Raw genomic sequence first — 20,279 nt, 5'->3', positions numbered from 1 at the left:
GGGTAACTTCTAAGCAACGGAAGGCTTCTCTCACATTGGCTCATGTTCATGAGTCCACCATCAGGAGAACACTGAACAACAATGGTGTGCATGGCAGGGTTGCAAGGAGAAAGCCACTGCTCTCCAAAAAAAAAAAAAAACATTTTTGCTCATCAGCAGTTTGCTAAAGATCACATTGACAAACCAGAAGGCTATTGGAAGAATGTTTTGTGGACAAATGAGACCAAAATAGAACTTTTTGGTTTAAATGAAAAGTGTTATGTTTGGAGAAAGGAAAGCACTGCATTCCAGCATAAGAACCTTATTCCATCTGTGAAACATGGTGGTGGTAGTATCATGGTTTGGGGCTGTTTTGCTACATCTGGGCCAGGATGGCATGCCTTCATTGATGGAACAATGAATTCTGAATTATATCAGAGAATTCTAAAGGAAAATGTCAGGACATCTGTCCATGAACTGAATCTCAAGAGAAGGTGGGTCATGCAGCAAAACAACGACCCTAAGCACACAAGTCGTTCTGCCAAAGAATGGTTAAAGAAGAATAAAGTTAATGTTTTGGAATGGCCAAGTCAAAGTCCTGACCTTAATCCAATCGAAATGTTGTGAAATGACCTGAAGCGAGCAGTTAATGTGAGGAAACCTGCCAGTATCCCAGAGTTGAAGCTGTTCTGTATGGAGGAATGGGCTAAAATTCCTCCAAGCTGGTGTGCAGGACTGATCAACAGTTACCAGAAACGTTTAGTTGCAGTTATTGCTGCAAAGGAGCGTCACACTAGATACTGAAAGCAAAGGTTCACATACTTTTGCCACTCACAAATATGTAATATTCGATCATTTTCCTTAATAAATAAATGTATAAATATATAAGTATAATATTCTTGTCTCATTTGTTTAACTGGTTTCTCTTTATCTACTTTTAGGACTTGAGTGAAAATCTGATGATGTTTTAGGTCATATTTATGCAGAAATATAGAAAATTCTAAAGGGTTCACAAACTTTCAAGCACAACTGTATGTTTGTGTATATATATTTATTGTGTCCATAAACATAAAAGATCAGAAATGACTACTCTGCAAATAAATGAATCATATTTGGATGTAAGCGCAAATTTTGATAAAGAACCATTTTATCTATCAAAGTATTTTGAAAGTTTAAATAATAATAAGGTTACCTCTGTGAGGACAACCAGTAGTGACGCCATGATTTAATAAGAGGGTATGAGCTTCAATTTGTCACAACTGTGCCTAATGTGACTTTTATTACTGTTAAATACTTTATACATTTGTTTTTTTTGTTTTTTTTTTTAAAAAAAAAAGGAAAACAAAAACATTTTAGAAGTTCAGCCAATTGTCTAGGTGCAAACGCTTAGTTAATATCCATAATAATTTTGACCAGTAGCCTTTTATAATAGTAAGCAGACAGAATACAGTTTTTGGTGTTCTTTGCAATGTGTATATTTGCAAAGTGATGCCTCAAGAGTTTCACTTAACTCGTGTTTTGAACATGCCTGATGTGTACATTTTTAGTCTTTCAATATAGAAGTCTTCAAAAATTGAATCTTTCCGTGTCCTTTATTCCAGCTACATCTGTTGTACAAATTTGCCATAAAGCTACACAACTTACCGGTTGTAACACAAGTTGGAAACTTTTAGTGTCCATTCAGTTTGGTGGTTTTTGAATATCAAACAAATCCATGACCTTGGCCAATTCTGACATATTTGGAAGTGGAGTGATTGTAGATTTTCTGACACTCTCAGTAGTTATTGTTGGTGACCAACCCATTGCTAAAGTCAGCTGAGCTAGAAGTATGTTTTTCACTTTTCTTTGGGGCATCTTCCTGCACCAGACTTTGTAGCTTTTTGTAGTTTCTTCATTTCCTTTTGCTATTAATACTTTAAACAGCTGCTCGTCAAAACATTCTTCATGATTATTTTGTGTTGTTCCCTTCAGCAGGATACGCCGACTGGTGAGGCTGGCCGTCTGCTCGTCTCGCTAATCTGTGTTTTAACTTCGTTTTCATGTATTAGTTTATTTCAATGGCCACTGTCTTATGATCGTGATTCTTTACTTTACATATTTTCTTGCTTGCTTTCCTCTCAGTTTTCATCTCCTGATGAGATATTATGTGAACCTTCACCTTTGTTTTATTTATCTCCTGACTTCTTCACCTGACTGCCGGTGTTCACCTGTATCAGTAAGTTGAATGCCTTTCGGAGATGCAAACGCTGCCGCCGTGGAAAAAGAGCCAGTATTGCTGTTAAACAACGCCGACTCAAGTCCGAGAGCTTGGATTCCCGATGCCTGCGAGTCGTCTATGACCCTATGGTCCATGGGCGCTGGATGCCAAATTGAATTTCTCTATCTCAAGGTGGCATAACTCTTCCTTGGTGTGCTCTCGGGGAGTAAATGCTGCTAATCTTCGCATGCTAACCCGTGCTCGTCCCGCAGCAAGCTCTTGTCCTTCTCACGTTCAAGAGAGCAGCCTCGATAGATCAGTGTCTAATAAAACTTTTATTCTGCAAGACTTTTATTATCTCAAATAAACTGGATTTCTTTTTCATCACTGAGGCCTGGATTGTAAATGGTGACTCTTCATGTTTTACTGACTTGGTACCATCAGGTTATTCATTTTTAAACTCTCCTCGGCTGACTCGTCGTGGTGGGGGCATTGCCACTGTTTTTAAAAGTATGTTCTTGTATCAGAGCCTTACAAGGGGTCCGTTTAGTAGCTTCGAACTACAACTTTTCAAAGTTTGTAGCTCCCCTTCTTTGTTGTTTACTGTGGTTTATAGACCTCCTGTAATTAATGATATCTTCATTTCTGAATTCCCTGATCTCCTGGCTGATTATTACCCTCTCCCATGACAAAGTTTTTATTGTTGGTGATTTTAACATACACGTTTGTTGTTAATCGAAACTTTTGGTTAATGACTTTTTATCACTATTGGACTTATTTGATTTTATCCAGTATATTAATACGCCAACTCACTCTCTCTCAAACCCTTGATCTTGTTCTTACACGTAATATTTTACTTAATAATATTGATTTATGTGATGTTTCTTTTACTGATCACTGTTCTATAATGATGGATTTGAATATTACTGTTGATGTTCCCACTACTAGTTGTGCTCCATGCTGTTCTCGCTTTTCAAATTCTTCTATTATATCCAATTTTAAAACCATATTCTCTAGTCTTGATGTACATGTTCAATATGATGGTATCGATGATTCTGTTTTAGAATTTAATTCTTCTTGTAAAATGGCTTTAGACTCAATTGCTCCGCTCAAGATACGCTGTAATAAGAGAAGACCTGCTCCCTGGCTAAATGAAATTACGTGATTGCTAAGCCACGCCTATCGAACTGCGGAACGGTGTTGGAAAAAAGATGGACTGATTGTTTTTAAACAGATTTTTAGGACTTTTCTATTCAACTTCCAGGTTGCAGTTAAGAAAGCTAAACACGATTTCTTCGCTGATTTAATATCTGGTCATTTTAAGAATCGTAAGGTCTTATTTAATTCAATTAATGCGGCCATTCACCATCATTTTGTGAAGGGATTAAATAGTATTGTTCTTTCATGTGAGCAGTTTCTTTCATTCTTTGTCAGTAAAATTGATACAATCTGCTGTAGTATTGTTCCAACTGGCTATGAACTTCCTACTGTTAATCATGGCATTGTCTTGGAATCTTTTGATCTTGTCTCACTTTCACAGAGACCCTTAAATCTACTGTCAGAACTCTTGATGTTGTACCACCACGCCTCTTAGTGGAAGCCTTTTGATCTTGTCTCACTTTTACAGTTAAAAAGTACTATTGACACCCTTAAACCTACTCTCAGTCCTCTTGATTTTGTACCACCGCACCTCTTAGTGAAGCCTTTGATGTTTTGGGTCCATCTTCACTAGCCATTATCAATGGTTCTATTAGTGAGGGGGTTGTGCCCTCATTTTTTAAACATTCTGCAGTGCGTCCCTGTCTAAAAATGGTAGAATTAGATCCTGGAGTTTTAGCCAATTTTCGGCCGATTTCCCAATTGCCATTTCTGGCTAAAATATTAGAAAGAATTATTTATAATCAATTGGTTGATCACCTTAACTCCAATAATTTATTTGTGATCTACCAATCTGGCTTTAGGCGTTATCATGGTGTTGAAATGGCCCTCCTGAAAGTATTCAGTGACATCTCTATTATTACTGACTAAGGTAGTGCTGCAGGCCTTGTCCTCCTTGACCTGTCCGCTGCCTTTGACACTATTGACCATAAAATATTCCTGTTGCGGCTTGAACATCTTGTTGGGCTTAAAGGGGCTGCTCTTAATTGGTTCATATCTAATTGGTAGACACTTTTCAGTGACTTTAAATTCCTCTTTTTCGTCTACTGCTCCTTTTAAATGTGGTGTTCCTCAGGGATCCATTTTGGGTCCTATTTTATTGTCTATATACCTTCACCCTATTGGAGCTATTTTTAGGAAATTTAACATTTCTTTTCACTGCTATGCTGATGATACACAGGTTTATATTCCCGTCTGCAACTCTGCAATGAATCAACTGCACAACTGTCTTTTTGAACTAAGATCCTGGATGGCTAATAATTTTTTTGATCTGAATCAAAATAAAACGGAGGTGCTTATTGTGGGTCCATCAGCTAAAGCCCAAATTGGTCTTGGACTTCTCGGCTCTTTCTCTGTCTTTTGCAAACCTCAAATCTGCAGTCTTGGTGTTATCTTTGACAGTAACCTCTCTTTTGAGAAACAGATTAATTCTGTAGTCAAGACTTGCTTTTTCCAGCTTCGTCTTTTAGGTAAGATCAAGCCTTTTTTATCTTACAGGGATCTTGAGAAAGCTACTCATGCTTTTATCTTTTCTCGCGTTGATTACTGCAACTCGCTGTATTCTGGGATTAGCAAATCCCTGATACGTAGGTTACAGTTGGTCCAGAATGCTGCCACTTGCTTTCTGGTTGGGTTAAGAAAGTCTGATTCTGTTTCTCCAATATTAGCTTCTTTACACTGGCTGCCTGTCACTTTTCGAATTGATTTTAAAATCTTGTTGCTAGTTTTTAAATCTTTACATGGGCTTGCTCCTGCCTACTTATCTGAATTGTGTGCTTTACACCAGCCATCTAGAGTGCTTAGATCTTCTGGTCAGTTGTCTCTTGTTGTCCCTCGTACCAAGTGTAAAACTAAGGGGGACAGGGATTTTGCAGCTGCTGCTCCTCGCCTGTGGAACAATTGAACTGTTCAAAACAAGATTAAAGACTCATTTCTATTCACTTGCTTTCCGTGACCTTCAGTAATACTGATGGTATCCTCATTGTGATTATGTAATCTTACTTCTATTTATTATTTATTTTATTTATGTTAATTTATTTTATTTATGTTTGTTATTTATGTTAATTGTATGTTTTATTCTTCTTTTATTGTAAAGCACTTTAGCCACAGCATTCCTATGTTGTTTTAAATGTGCTATATAAATAAATTGACATTGACATATCTAGTACATAACTAATAAATTCAGAAAGGTACTATTGATAGCCTTCTGTTAACATCCAATATTTTGAGTGGCTGTGATTGGTAAAACTTAGTCAATCTTGTTTTCTAAGCCTTATTAGTGAGATGTTTGCTGTAAGATGGATATCCATATCCTTTCCAAACAATTAAGAGTTAAATTAACTCACAATGTGTCACAAATGCCCATTGAATGATCTCCTTACAGGCTCTGTCGAGGCATGTAATAACACTTTGGGATGAGAGGGGACATTATTATTAACATTGCCATCTCCTACTCTCTCCACATTGCCAAGAAACTGCCCAGTAAGGGGAAGTACTCTTTCCTTTCTGGTTCGCTCTGTAGAAAAGATCCAGAAGGAGACATCATTTTTGGCAACAGCTATCCGCCAGATGTTGCTCTTGAGAAACTAACCCAAGTATGAGTGGCTAACCAGCCAATATATTTTGTTTATTTGTGCCCTGATATTTGGAGGGCAAGTAAGCCCAAGCATGTTTATTTTTGTTGGATTTGCTACATTAAACGTGACATTCTGGTTGGTGCCCCAAATTACTACACCTGGCTACAAATGATTGGTGATTTTGCTATGTAGACTTATAAATACATTCTGTTTTATTCACGGAGATGTATATTAAAATGCATGTATGCAATATATACAGCAGTATATTCATTTGTGAAATAAAAGTAAAAAAAAAAATGAATAAAACTAAGTTGCAAAGTGGGGTGGGCATTGGCCTACCTGAGGGGGGGGGGGGGGGTCCTGTAGTGATGCTACGCCAGGAGACAACACTGGAAAGCTCATTGTCAAAGGACAATGAAAAATGATTATTGAGGATTTCTGCCTGTTTACTGCTTGGTGGATGTTAGTGGAAAATGAGTGATCCACAAATTATTTATCGGTTTAATGTTGAAATTGATTAATCAGCCCAAAACAGGATTATTATGCTGGATGGGATTGGAGCATCCAAGGTAAGTGCATTCTGTGATTTTGTAAAGTAATACATTTAAAAATAGAAAAAATGCCATTGCAATAGAACAGATCTGGTAAGTTGTAATCTGTTACAGTATTTGCTAGGTTCCATAAATCATGGCATTTTGTCGATGGAGGTTGTCAGAAACCCAGGTCCTATTTAGAGAATAAAACTGAATAACTAGATATAGATTTTTCTTTGTAACGGGTGCCTAGTATAGATTGTTGCCGTCTCATAACTCTGCCAAAGAAGCACAAAGTCTGTCTATGTGATTATGATGTTGCATATCCACCAGTGGTGAATATCACATATAATTGATTACTGATAAGATAGTGCCTTGGCAAACACTAGTGACCATTGTGCATTTTAATGTTTTATATACAGTACATGTTTAAATTCTGTTAAAGCAATTTTGTATAATTACAACATTTAATGGACTAGATAGTTATTATACGAAACATCTGTATTTTTTTTTGCACTGTTGGATGTCTTGCTTATAGGTTATGCTTTTCATTTTACAAGATTTCATGTATTAACCTTTTGATTATATTGTTACTGAGGAAACAAACACAAACATGAGTGCTTGGTTACATGAAAAACCGCAACAATGACAAAACATTGATGCCATTTGCCTTTTTTAAACTTGTTATAATACAAAATTGGCCAAGCTGTACTCTTTGTATTAACAATCAATGCCTCCAAAGAAGAACTTATCAGTTTGCATGGTTTAGTGGTTTTTAGTAGAGAATAATTAAAGTGACCAATTATAAATTTCATAAAATTCATACCATATTGTATAAAGTTTTGTGTTGCAGGTTTAGCAATCCACACAGCCATCCATTTCCCCTAACTTAATAGTGCAACACACTATCATCCCATCATCTAAATCCATGTTCATCTTTCACGCGTAGCCTTTGTTTATTTTTATTTACTTGTAATACAGTAATTGACCACTCATCTCATTTTCTTTGTTAATGTACATTTTCCCAGTATTCAATGATTTCTATAAAATACACTTTAAGGGATTATATATAGGTGGAGTCACAAAGTATGCATCAGCTGAGAGAATCACATAGCACACCTTCTTCTTTCGACTGCTCCCATTAGGGGTTGCCATAGTGGATCATCTTGTTCTATATGTTCCTGTCCTCTACATCTTGCTCTGTATCACCCATCACCTGCATGTCCTCTCTCACCACATCCATAGACCTTCTCTTAGGCATTCTCTTTCCTTTTGCCTGGCAGCACTACCTTTAACATCCTGCTTTTCCCAGTATACCCAGCATCTCTCCTCTGCACATGTCCAAACCAATGCAATTCTCGCCTCTCTGACTTTGTCTCCCAATCGTCCAATCTCAGCCGACCCTCTAATGTAATCATTTCTAATCCTGTCTATCCTCGTCACCACCCAATGCCAAAGTCTTAGCATCTGCCACCTCCAGCTCTGTTTCCTGCTTCTGGTCAGTGCCACCGTCCCCAACCCATATAACAAAGCTGGTCTCACTGCCGTCCTGTAGATCTATCTTTTCACTCTTACTGATAACTGTCTGTCACAAAAACCTCCTGACACTCTTCTCCACCCATTCCACCCTGCCTGCACTCTTTTTCACCTCTATTTCCACATCCCCATTACTCTGTACTGTTGATTGCAGGTATTAAACTCATCCACCCTCACCAACTCTACACCCTGTATCCTTACTGTTCCACTGACCTTTCTCTCATTCACACACACATGTATTCTGTTCTTGTTCCTACTGACCCTTCAATTCCTCTCCTCTCGAGAAAAATTATCTCCATATCTCCAGGGACTTCTCAAACTGCTCCCTACTATCGCTACAGAGCACAATGTCATCAGCAAACATCATAGGTCCATGGGTACTCCTGTCTAATCTCATCTGTCAACGTGTCCATCACCATTGCAAATAAAGAACGGCCCAGAGCCTGATCCCTGATGTAATCCCATCTCCACGTTGAATGCATCTGTCACTCCTACCGCAAACCTCACCACAGTCACACTTCCCTCGTACATATCCTGTACAACTCTTACATACTTCTCTGTCACTCCCGACTTCCTCATACAATAAAACCACAACTCCTCTCGAGGGCACCCTGTCATGTGCTTCTCATCCAGGTCCACAAAGACCCAATGCAACTCTTTCGGGCCTTCTCTATACTTCTCCAGCAACACAGAGTGAACATTGTATCTAATGTGTTCTTTCTTGACATGAAAACCATACTGCTGCTCACTAATCATTCACCTCCCTTCTTAACCTTGCTTCCACTACTCGTTATCAATAACTTCATGCTGTGGCTCATCAATTTTATCCCCCTCTAGTTACTACAGCTCTGCACATCCCACCTTAATTATTGGTACCAGTATACTACTTCTCCACTCCTCAGGTATCCTCTCACTTTCCAGATTCCATTAAACAAACGGGTTAAAAACTTCACTGCCATTTTCCCATACACACCTCCATGCTTCCACAGGTATGTCATCTGGACCAACGGCGTTTCCATTCTTCATCCTCTTCATAGCTGTCCATACTTCCCTCCTTGCTAATCTGTTGCACTTCCTGATTCATATCTCCACATCATCCAACCTTTTCTCTCTCTCGCTCTCTCTCTCTCTCTCTCTTTTTGACACCCACTTGCACACCCAACCTATCTGGAAAGAGGTCTCTCGTAAAACTGCTTTTCCCATGGTTTCTTCCATTTTTTTCCCTACAAGGGTTTTTTTTTGGTGGGAGGTTTTCTTTGTCTTCTTGAGAGTCAAGGCTGGTGGGCCCGCTCAAAAGCCAGGGCCTGTTAAAGCCCATTGCAGCACTACTTGTTGTGATTTTGGGCTATGCAAAAATAAATTGTATTGTATCTTGTAAACATTATGGAACATTCTTCGATACGAATAGGAATGTTAATTTTAAATTGCCTTGTACTTATAAAAATAAAGTTGGAACTGTAAAAAGTTTTATTGTAGATTTTTTAGTTGCAGACTGTGCATAACAGCAATGTGTTTACCTTTTTCGCTTTTACTTTCTGCCAATTTGTGTGCCACCTTGTACAAACTTAAAAATTAAAGTAAGTGTAACAATTGGTTTTACTGAAAAGAACCTCTTCAAGAAATGACTGTGATCATATTTGTGGTGCCATTATGATTAATAAATAGATGCATTGATAACACTGCACAACAAAAGTTTTTGCTTCTTGAACACTGTTGGGTGTTTCTTATAGATTATTGGGTGCTGATAACAAATATCACCCATCAAGTACCATTTCAGGGAAATCTTCAGTTTTGTCATGATTTTTTCTTATACTTTTGTATCCAAACATCTTTGCTCCCGTAAGTGACTTATCAACAACGGTCTGTGCAGCCTGGACATGTCCAGGCTTGGAATCAGGCCAGGTTGGAAGCTGTTCTGTGGAATTGTTGACATCCTGGGCATACCTGGGCAGGTCTGAACGAGCTTGACACTGTCTCAGCATGCTGGTAAAGGGTAGCTTACATACACCGATCCTGCTCATTTGGTTAATATAGTCAGTTGTGTATGTATAGTAATCAAGTATAGTAACGTATAGTATCTGTACCAATATAACAGTAAGTAAGCTTGATGATATGGACATTTTTGTGTCGGGCGAGATGTCTTGTCAATGTCGTAACAGCCGCGATATATTCTGCTATATCTTTGCGAATATACACTTGCACCTCAGAGACGTTGGATGACTGCTCTTGTGAAGAAAGCTATCATCGTGTGTTTTGGCTGCAAAATTGGTGATCAAGACGAGAATGGGCACCTCACATTTGCTGTGCAACATGTGCTGTCAGTCTGAGAGCCTGGCTCAGAGCACTCGAAAGATGATGCCATTTGCTGTTTCCGATGATATGGTGAGAACCACAAGACAATGTGACGGACTGTTACTTCTGTTTGACTAATGGTGCCAAAAACAAGAAGTCAATTGAATATCCTAATCTGCCTTCAGCAATGAGACTCGTTGCCACATGACGACAGTCTTCCAATTCCGAAACCACCGAAGGATTGAACCTTAAACAAACCAGATGAAGAAACTGCAATGCAGGGTTACTGACAGTGACATTGACCTGGATTTTGAACCGGTGCTCATCAGGCGATCCACATCTGATAACACAGTCAGAATTGAACGATTTGGTCAGAGATATTGGATCTGTCAAAAGCAAAAGCCGAGCTGCTGGGTTTGAGCCTGCAGGAATGGTGTTTGCTGTCACCAGGTACAAAAAATTTCTGTGTTTCAAGGCCGACATCATGATATAACCAAAAATTTTTTGCACAAGTCGACAAGTCTCTGCTTTTCTGTTTTGACATTGAAGGATTGTTCTCGGCCTTGGGTTGTGATCACAACCCAGAAAAGTGGCATCTCTTCATTGATTCATCAGTGTTAAGCCTGAAAGCTGTTCTGCTACTCAAGGCAACGTTATCCTTCAGTACCTGTTGGCAATGCAGCACACATGAAAGAAACATATGAGAATGTGGAACTGTTGCTGAAGCACGTCCAGTATATCAGGTACAACTGGAATATCTGTGGAGATCTTAAAAGTCGTTCTTGTTCCTAGGACTGCAGCTTGGCTATACAAAGTATTGTTGTTTTCCATCTGTGAATGGGACAGCTGTGCCAAAGAGTCACACTATTCTCAACAGAACTGGCCACTCTGTGAAAAGTCAGTTCCAGGACAGAAAAATGTGGCACATGAGTTGCTTGTTGACCCGGCAAAGATATTTTTGCCTCCTCTTCACATAAACTGGGAACTCATGAAGAATTTCATGAAAGCACTGAACAAGGAAGGTGAAGGTTTTCGTTATTTAAGACACATGTTCCCAAGGATAACTGACGGCCAAGATCCAAAGAGGCATTTTTGTTGGCCCCCAGATCAGATATGTTTTGAGTGACAAGCCTGTTTGAAGATCTGTTAGTTGGGCCGGAAAAAATTGCCTGGAAAGCCTTCAAGATGAAGTTGACATTTTTCTGGGCAATTGCAGAGCACCAAACTACATTCAGCTGGTAGACAAACCTCAAAGCATACAAGACAGAGTGAAGGTACAACATGTCAACTCAAGATTCATTTCCTCCACTCACACTTGGACTTCTTCCCTACAAATCTCGGTGCTGTCAGTGACAAACACGGTGAAAGGTTTCACCAGGACATTGCTACGATGGAGAAACGATACCAGAGCGATTGGAAATCCATCAATGCTTGCGGACTACTGTTGGACACTGCAACGTGATGCACCAGACATTGAATACAAAAGAAAATCGGCAGCAAAGCACTTTTAATTCTGTTGAAATTTAATAGCATATGCGAAATCATAAAAGTGACTAAATAACATTATTGTCAGGTAGAACATATACATGTTCTATTTCTCAGAAATTCCTACGTGATGCAGTTAACCAAAGTATATTTGTGAATACCCAGTATGCACAATCAGCAAAAACTTTTCGAGGAAGCAAGACTTTTCAAAAAAAATTGTTGGCAGTGTAATGATAGGAGTTTAATGTAAAGATGGTATAAAGATCACACCGTTTTATTTCACATTTTGACTTCATGTTGGATTTGTGACACAAAAAATCCATAAAGGTAGCACATTCTGCCAGATAGTTGGGGTTTTGAATGTTTCATGGCAAAAGTGTGAAGAAGGACAATGAAATTTTGCCACGCCTGTACTATAATGTATGCTAAATTATTCTGGTAAAAAAATTAATGGTGGTTAGGCAACATCCCTTTGCAAGGAACATACCCCCTTCATACACTCACAGTTTTCAACATTTGAGCATATTATGAAGGACAATGAAATTTGCCACGCCTGGTACTATAATGTATGCTAAATTATTCTGTAAAAAATTAATGGTGGTTAGGCAACATCCCATTGCAAGGAACAATACCCACTTCATACACTCACAGTTTTCAACATTTGAGCATCTTTATGAGACCTTCACAGACACATGCAGACATTTCAAACTTCTTTTTCACACATGTCTTTGAAGCTGTGAGACTGCAGTGGTAATGAATCCATTCAAACGTTATAATTTTATTTCAATTATATCTCAAATAACAAGAAATGACCCAGGTATTACTTGGAACCTAAACTAATTTATTGCATTTGAACTGCGGATATTTAGGTTTACAATCAATAAGTTACAATGCATGCCTTCACAGAGTTTCTTCAAAGTAACCTTTGTGTAGTAAATTTTAAGTCTGTTTTGTAAGTTGATGTAACATTGTTATTGTTATGTCATACCTGTCCCAAAGATTGGCATATTATGTTAATTAACTGATGTTAAATTGGCCTAAATGTGAGTGAGTGTGGGTATGAACATAGGTGTGCTCCTCAATACACAGCCATTGTTTCCAGAGTTTTTCAGCTTGTACGCAATGCATCCGGGGATGGGCTTTGAACTCCATGATTATGATTTAGTGGGTTTTTTATTATTAATTCACTTGCTGCATCTGCAAAGGCATGAAGCGCTTGTGTCCCATTTACAAAAGCATTGTGACAAGTTTTGCTTGCTGCGAAGGACAGCAGTGTAAGAATGGGAAGCTGGGTTGGGATGAAGTGCAGTGGAGGGCACTTTTTGTGAGGGTGCAGGGTGTCACCGTAGGTAGAGTGAAGAGCTGAGACATAATGTTGTGCTTCCGCAGCATACAGGCTGAACCATTTAAACTATATGCCAGGTACTAGAATGAAAACAAGAACTATGGTGTTGATGCTTTCTTTTTATGGTATGTAGCTGCTCAGGACTTTGATGCCTCTTATATTTAAATAACATTTGACAGAGCACTGCTAGAAATTTGTTTTTCTGTTGGTGTTTTTCTTGCTGTAGCCACCACTAGAGCCATTAACCACAATAGAAAAGTATAAAAACCATGTACAAACATTCATGTGACACCCAGAATCATTTAACATAAATTCAAATATACAGTATTTAAATATTTGCTTATTTTTTTTTTTTTTTTTTTGTATAAACTTTACATCCCATAATAAATCCCATAATAAAGTATTGCTGTTGTTTTTATTTTTGTGAAATAAAATAAAATGAAGACCACAGGTTTAATTTATATGAACATAATGAAATGCTGTATACCAATTAGTCACTGCCTTAATGTAAAACCTATCTCTCTATTATAAAAAAAAATCTTGGAAGGAGACGAAACGTAATTTTCTCAGAGAGACACTTTCACGTCCCGCGAGATGAGTCTTTGTGCCAAGAGATTTAACCACGCCTGGGGCTAGAAATAAAAGACAAAGAGTAGATGACAACGTAGAACATCATAAAGAATTCAAAAACATGTCGCGGTACATGTGCAGAGCAGGTTAGAGATATTGGAAGTACTAAAATTCGAAAGTCTCAAAAAAAGGATAGTAAAGATCGCATTAGTGCAAACAAACGGAAATTATTACTCGTGAAATAATAGAACAGCAAAAGAGAATCAAATAGATCAAATATTTTGGCTTTAAACTTTATGTCGGAGACTTGTAGATAATCTAATTCGTGTTGCCATCCTGGAATAAAAAAAGTAGTGTTCTTCCCAATGAAGAGGCGTATTCGCGAGAATTAAAAGATTTGTTATCATGGTGAAAGTGAAATCCCGTGAGAGAAAATTTTAAGCCCCGCGAGGACAAGAGCGTATGCAAAGAGATTTGGAAAAGTTCCTGCCCACAAAACCACACACACTGTTCAATCATTTTTCTCATTTGTGTGAATGCTATTGTCAGACACATTTCTTGTAGAGAGAAAGAAACGATATTCACTCACGGACAGTTATAAGTTGTGTTGTCACAATGTAATTCCAAATACGGAATCAAAATTCAATGCGATATTGATGAAAAGGTAAAAGCGAATAGAGATTGAATATATGGACATAGGTGATATGACAGAAGTATGTAGATATTGGAGCGGCACGGTGGCGCAGTGGGGTAGCGCTGCTGCCTCGCAGTTGGGAGACCTGGGGACCCGGGTTCGCTTCCCGGGCCCTCCCTGCGTGGAGTTTGCATGTTCTCCCCGTGTCTGTGTGGGTTTCCTCCGGGCGCCCGGTTTCCTCCCACAGTCCAAAGACATGCTGGTTAGGTGGATTGGCGATTCTAAATTGGCCCTAGTGTGTGCTTGGTGTGTGGGTGTGTTTGTGTGTGTCCTGCCCAGGATTGGTTCCTGCCTTGTGCCCTGTATTGGCTGGGATTGGCTCCAGCAGACCCCCCGTGATCCTGTGTTCGGATTCAGCGGGTTGGAAAATGGATGGATGGATGTAGATATTGTTTGGCTTTAAAACTTTAAGTCGGAGACTTGTAGATTGTCTAATTCGTGTTGCATCAGGGAAAAGTAATGTTTCTTCCCAATGAAGAGGTCTATCCACGAGGATTAAAAGTTTTGTTGTTTGGTGAAAGTGAAATCCACATACGCGAGCGACAGAGACGCGAAGTTATTGGTGCATAGTGCAGGCAGGGGGGGTTGGAGAGCGAAGCGAGCGGGGGGGGGGGGGGAGTGGTTGCCCCCAAGTTTTACTATAAGAAATAGTTTTAAAACATGCAGCATAGACAGAAAATTTACCCATAAATACATAATATGGGAACAAAAACAACTTCCAATGAAAGGCTCGTCTTAATCATAATCCATAATCTATATATATATATATATATATATATATTATATATTTAAAATTCTTTTCGCGGTTTGAAACGGAAATTACGTATGACCACGCGATATGGAAATTACGTATGACCACAGAACATATTATAATACAGGAACTAATCACTTCGTTGTGGACCCCATTTTTATATCGTTATTTTACTGATTTTAAAAGGAAGTAAACACAAACACGCCGAACTATCCCATAGAAGTGCGCCTCGCGTCGCCACTCTCCCAGCCCTCTGGACTATAGCGCTGAGCTGTCCGCCAGCTGCCGCGTTCTAACAGAGAAGTTTTATTTATTCGTCCACAATGACTGTCGCGGAAACTGCCACATTGTAACTTTTTTTTAGTTGGCCGTACTTGATAGTAGAAGAGATGAGGAAAAACAGCTTTGCGTCTTTCTACTTTTTAACTGCGCTGAGCTGTAAGCAATGTGAAGACGAGACCGCCTTCAGTGGTGAGGGGGTCGTGAGAACAAAGTGGACGCTGGGAGGCACGGAATGTCGGGCTGCTCCGCCGGGTCGAGAGCTTCGCAGTTTCGGGCAGCGTCCTCTCTCTCTCGCACTGTTTGTGACACTTCTAGAGCCCCGTCGGCTCCTGGGAGAGTGAAAATCTTTGCGAATCAGTGTAATCGGCGCCATCGAAGCAGGACTCTGTTTGTAAATTGCCCTGCATAGACTACTCAATAAGGTGAGTTCGGGACACTAAAACCCCGCAACATTCAAGTTGCTTTTGTGATCAATTTTTTTAAGAAGATGCAGAGTTTACATCTAAGAAGATGTACAGACCTCTTCATGTAAAGTGTTGGACTTGGGAATTGTTTGGATCTTCTGCCCATTAAACACGGAAGGGCAGTGTCCACATTTATCAGAATTCTTTTTCTCTTAAATCACCGGCACATAGTGCAAGGTTGTCAGGCAGAAAATTTGGACGATAACATAGAAAATGTAATTTCTATACCACAGCGGTTGTGTAGCGCCTTTCAAAAGGGATCTACTACCGAGAGATGATCCAAATACATTTTAGCTGCTGTTAGTACTACTTACCTGTTGTGTTATACCGCCTTTAAATGTAGTTTACCCGAAACCACTCCAGTAGTGCTCAATGTATCTTTACTTCTTAAATGTTAATGGTTTTACTGTTTAATAACTTATAGACTACATTTTATTTTTTTCCCTTGCTCTCAGTGGAGCAAAGCCTCTGGGTAATAAGCTAGTTTGTAATAAAATAAAATGTTCAGTGTTTATAACAATGAGATAATCTACTGCAACAAGAAGAAAACAAGCCAGTTGAAGGGTAGATTGTTTTTTAAGAATTCAGAACAGCAAAAACAAATTTACATTCCATGTAAACTGTGAGCTTATTTGGTGTTTTTTATGAGTTTCATCTATGTATTTTAAATTGAATTTGTTTGTTCGCCAACCATGCAAAAATGGCTGAACTAATCTGCACAAAAGTTTTCATGTACAGTATATTGCTGATGGCCCACTTAAAACATAGACTGTATGTTGTATCTTGGAGAGGTTGTAATGGAGTTGGGTAACACAAAAACCAGAGTCAACACAGGAAACTGCAGTTTCCATTTGTAGCGGTAGAGCACTGGGAGTAATGGGTGGACATATTTATCAGCGCAGAGTTTTATACCAGGCAAAACAGGATCACATCTAAGGACTGCAGGTACAGTATTTGATTTTTTTTTTTTTTTTTTTTTTTCCCCCAATATGGGTTGTGTTTAGCGATATTGAATTTCCACATTTATTTTTATTCAAATCATTTCACTAGTCTAGAATAAAACTCAATACTTATGCAGATGCATCATTTCAAGCATTTTGTCACTTTTGTCTTTGAGTATGCATACAATACAATTTACTGTTACTGCATTTTATTTACCATTTATTTTTTCTCTTCTTAGGTTTGTGAGTTAGACATAATCTTCAATTTTGAAAAAGCCTATTTCATTTTGGATGAATTTTTAATGGGGGGAGAGATCCAAGACACTTCCAAGAAAAGTGTCCTGAAAGCAATGAGCAAGCTGATTTATTACAGGAGGTATGGGAGAAAATGTATACTTTTACAATGTATAAAATTAAGTTTTGCTATGTGATAACAGTAGTATTTATATAATGTACTGGTGTACAAATAGGAATGAAACCTGTTTAGTAATTCTAAGCATGTGAGAAAGTAGTCTCATATACTCTAATGGTAACATTAATGAAAATTGGGATATGCATACATGTGAAAAGAGGTAGGTGCCTGTTATTATCTATGCAACAAATGAAGCTGGCAATACTATATGAAGCCAGTGAGACAGTGAAATCTAGCGAAGATTTTAGAAACTCTTGCCCTTTTTATAAAGCAATGAGAAGTGAGTCAGATATGTCAGTTCATCAATAACTCTTTGTAATTATTGAGTTACTAAGACTAGTAACACTGTGATACTCTATTAAAAATGCCAGTAGCATAATAAACCAATCAGAAAATGAGTCTATGTAATTGTCGAGGCTAGTAGCATTTTGATTCTCACAGGTGTCCTCACAGGTGGTGCAGTGGTAGTGCTGCTGCTTTGCAGTAAGGAGACTGTAGAAGATTGTGTGTTCTTCCCGGTTCCTCCTGTGTGGATAGCGCTTTGAGTACTGAGAAAAAGCGCTATATAAATGTAATGAATTATTATTTATTATTTTTAATTATAGTAGCAGTTAAACAGACCAAAGAAAATATAGGTAATCGTAACTAATAATTACAAAGTGTCCTTAGGCCCAGCAATTACACAAGGCAATAACTTAATGTGAAATTGTGAGAATTACTGGAAGTTAGTTATTCTTCTAATTAATTTTTAACTATAAAGAATGTTTTTGCTAGATTTCAGGATCTGTGATTGATTCTGATTTGGAGTAGTGTAGTGAGCAAATAATGCAAAGTATATAATAATACAGGGTTGTTAATTTCATTTATTTATCCCAGTAATTTAAAATTTGGATGTCCTAGCAAGAGCAATGGCTTCTCATTTTTTCTGTCAATTTTACGTTCTTTATAATGTATATATAACATTTTATATATATTTTACATATATTTACATTTTACATCTTTTATTATATCTCAAAGTTAGGAGATAAAATATGCAAGGGGGTAGATATCAGTAATACTCTCTTATAACTCAATAAGAATTTAAGGTTTATTTTGAAATTTGTGTGTAATGAAATGTTGAATATGGTATGTAGTAACCTTTGAGGACTAGTGTTGGGAGTGATGTACCTTAGCCTAAAGTCTATAAACTCTCACATGTTTTCTACAGTCTTTCTTTGTGTAATCTTGTTGACAAGAAATTTAATTTTGCATTTTGTTTGTTATTAATATGTGATATTGTAAAGGTTTTTATTTAACAATTAATGTCTTATCACACTCAAAACACAAGTGATTGTAAAATAAATTAAGAGTTATTTCTTGTTTAGAATCAATCAAGCAACCCATATAATTTGAGCAGGTATGTTAAATATTTTGATATATTCTGAGGTAATTTGAATTAGTTGTAGCCTGATCTTCAAACAAAAGGCTTCCGAGTGCCAAATCAGTACTGTAGTTTCTGCCTGAGAGAAACTGCTGAATTTATTATAGTTTTTAAGTACTGTACAAATAAAATAGATAGTGTACACTTCATAAAATAAAATATTTTGGTTGATTTTTCCACCATACCTTTGTTGCTGTTATTTTTGCTGTGGTTGTTGATGCTTTTGAACACAGATAGGACCCCTTTGAAATTCTTTTTGCAGCTTTTACACCTATTTTTTTTTTTTTTTTTTTTTTTTAATTTTGCTGCTGCTGTTTATACCTACTTTTTTCTAATTCTTCTTTTATTATATACTTTCTTTTGAAGGAAGATGAGTCGCCTCGAAGTGTCCTTGAAGAGATGGGCCTGGCATAGCAGAGCAATAATTTTCTTTTTTCAATTTTTCTTTCTTTTTTTTTTTTTTTTCCTCAACTAATGGGACCAGTCACTTTGCTCTGTGAGGAAGAATACAGTCTTCTGGGCTGTCACATTTCATGGTTGCTACTACTCTTGTGAAGTTCATATAGTAAATACCTACTGAGTGGGTTATATGTAGGAGAACAGATGGCTGCAACTACTCATGTGAAGTTCACATAGTAGACAGCTATTAGTGGGCTGTCTTCACTTGGTTAAAGATTGAGTACTAGGGTAAAAGACCACAGGGATGCCCTTCCATCTTTATGTTATTGACATTTTGCCTAACAGTTATATTTCCTGTACATTTTACAGTCTTCCCCTGTCATTCCCACCCATATCAAAGCATATGTTTTTTTGTCAGTGATGACAAAGTGATTGCCTTTGTGCTGTTTCCAGCATTATTTCAAGTATATATGTTGGCTCCTGCAGAGCACCTAACACAGAAGGCAAAAACTTAGCAGCATGTAATACAGCAGCCCTGTAATTACCTGCTGCTCCTCAGAAGTTCTGACAACCAAATACTGATAATTACTGACTTTTTTTATACTAGAGTGTGTCAGAATAAACAGACTTGGCAACTCAGAGCAAACAGTTGACTGAAATATATGTTGTCAATTGAAGTTACAAAGAAAAAAGACTGCTTATTCAGTTACTACTCTATAATAAAGGGAATTGTGTGAATGTATTTATTTTATTGGGAATTATAATATTCAGCCATTGTCTGCTTAGGAAGGAAAGCAGCAAAGCTGGGAGTATTAGTTGATACTTTAATACACAACACGGGGAAAAAGGATGAATTAATGTGTTCTTTATTTTGAAACTTTTATGATTTTAATATTCTTCAATTTTTGCTTTATTCTCTTCTTCTCCTGTAAAGCAATTTAATTTTAATCTGTGTTAAATTAAAATGAAAATAAAACTGATTTCCACATGTGCAACTGGACATTTTCTTACCACTTGCGTCTTCATTCTTTTCTCCCTGCACTGCATGTAATTGTGTTGCACCCACGCCAGCTGGCAGGGCGCTGCCTGCTTTGTCGTCCCTCCTCCCTCTCTGTCTGCAGTCTTTCCTACCTGATGATGGTGGATGAGTCACCAGCTCTTGGTGATAATGAGAATCAGCCATTCTGAGCCCAAAATCAGAATTTTGCTAGAAGCATCTTGCAGTATATGGGGTTGGGGGTTACA

General features: G+C 37.9%; 1 protein-coding gene across 1 annotated transcript in view; it reads left to right on the top strand.

The window, feature by feature from the left end:
- Window positions 1-20,029, top strand: part of ap1s1 (adaptor related protein complex 1 subunit sigma 1) — an 89,892-nt gene extending 69,863 nt beyond the window's left edge. The window contains 3 exon segments of the mRNA XM_028798009.2: window positions 17,043-17,151; window positions 17,154-17,179; window positions 19,002-20,029. Coding sequence (XP_028653842.2) covers window positions 17,043-17,151; window positions 17,154-17,179; window positions 19,002-19,049 — 183 coding nt within the window. The 3' untranslated portion in view covers window positions 19,050-20,029.
- The last annotated feature ends 250 nt before the right edge of the window (window positions 20,030-20,279 follow it).

Source organism: Erpetoichthys calabaricus, chromosome 3 (assembly GCF_900747795.2).
Source record: "Erpetoichthys calabaricus chromosome 3, fErpCal1.3, whole genome shotgun sequence".
Lineage (NCBI taxonomy): Eukaryota > Metazoa > Chordata > Cladistia > Polypteriformes > Polypteridae > Erpetoichthys > Erpetoichthys calabaricus.
This window is presented reverse-complemented; position numbering and strand designations above follow the sequence as displayed.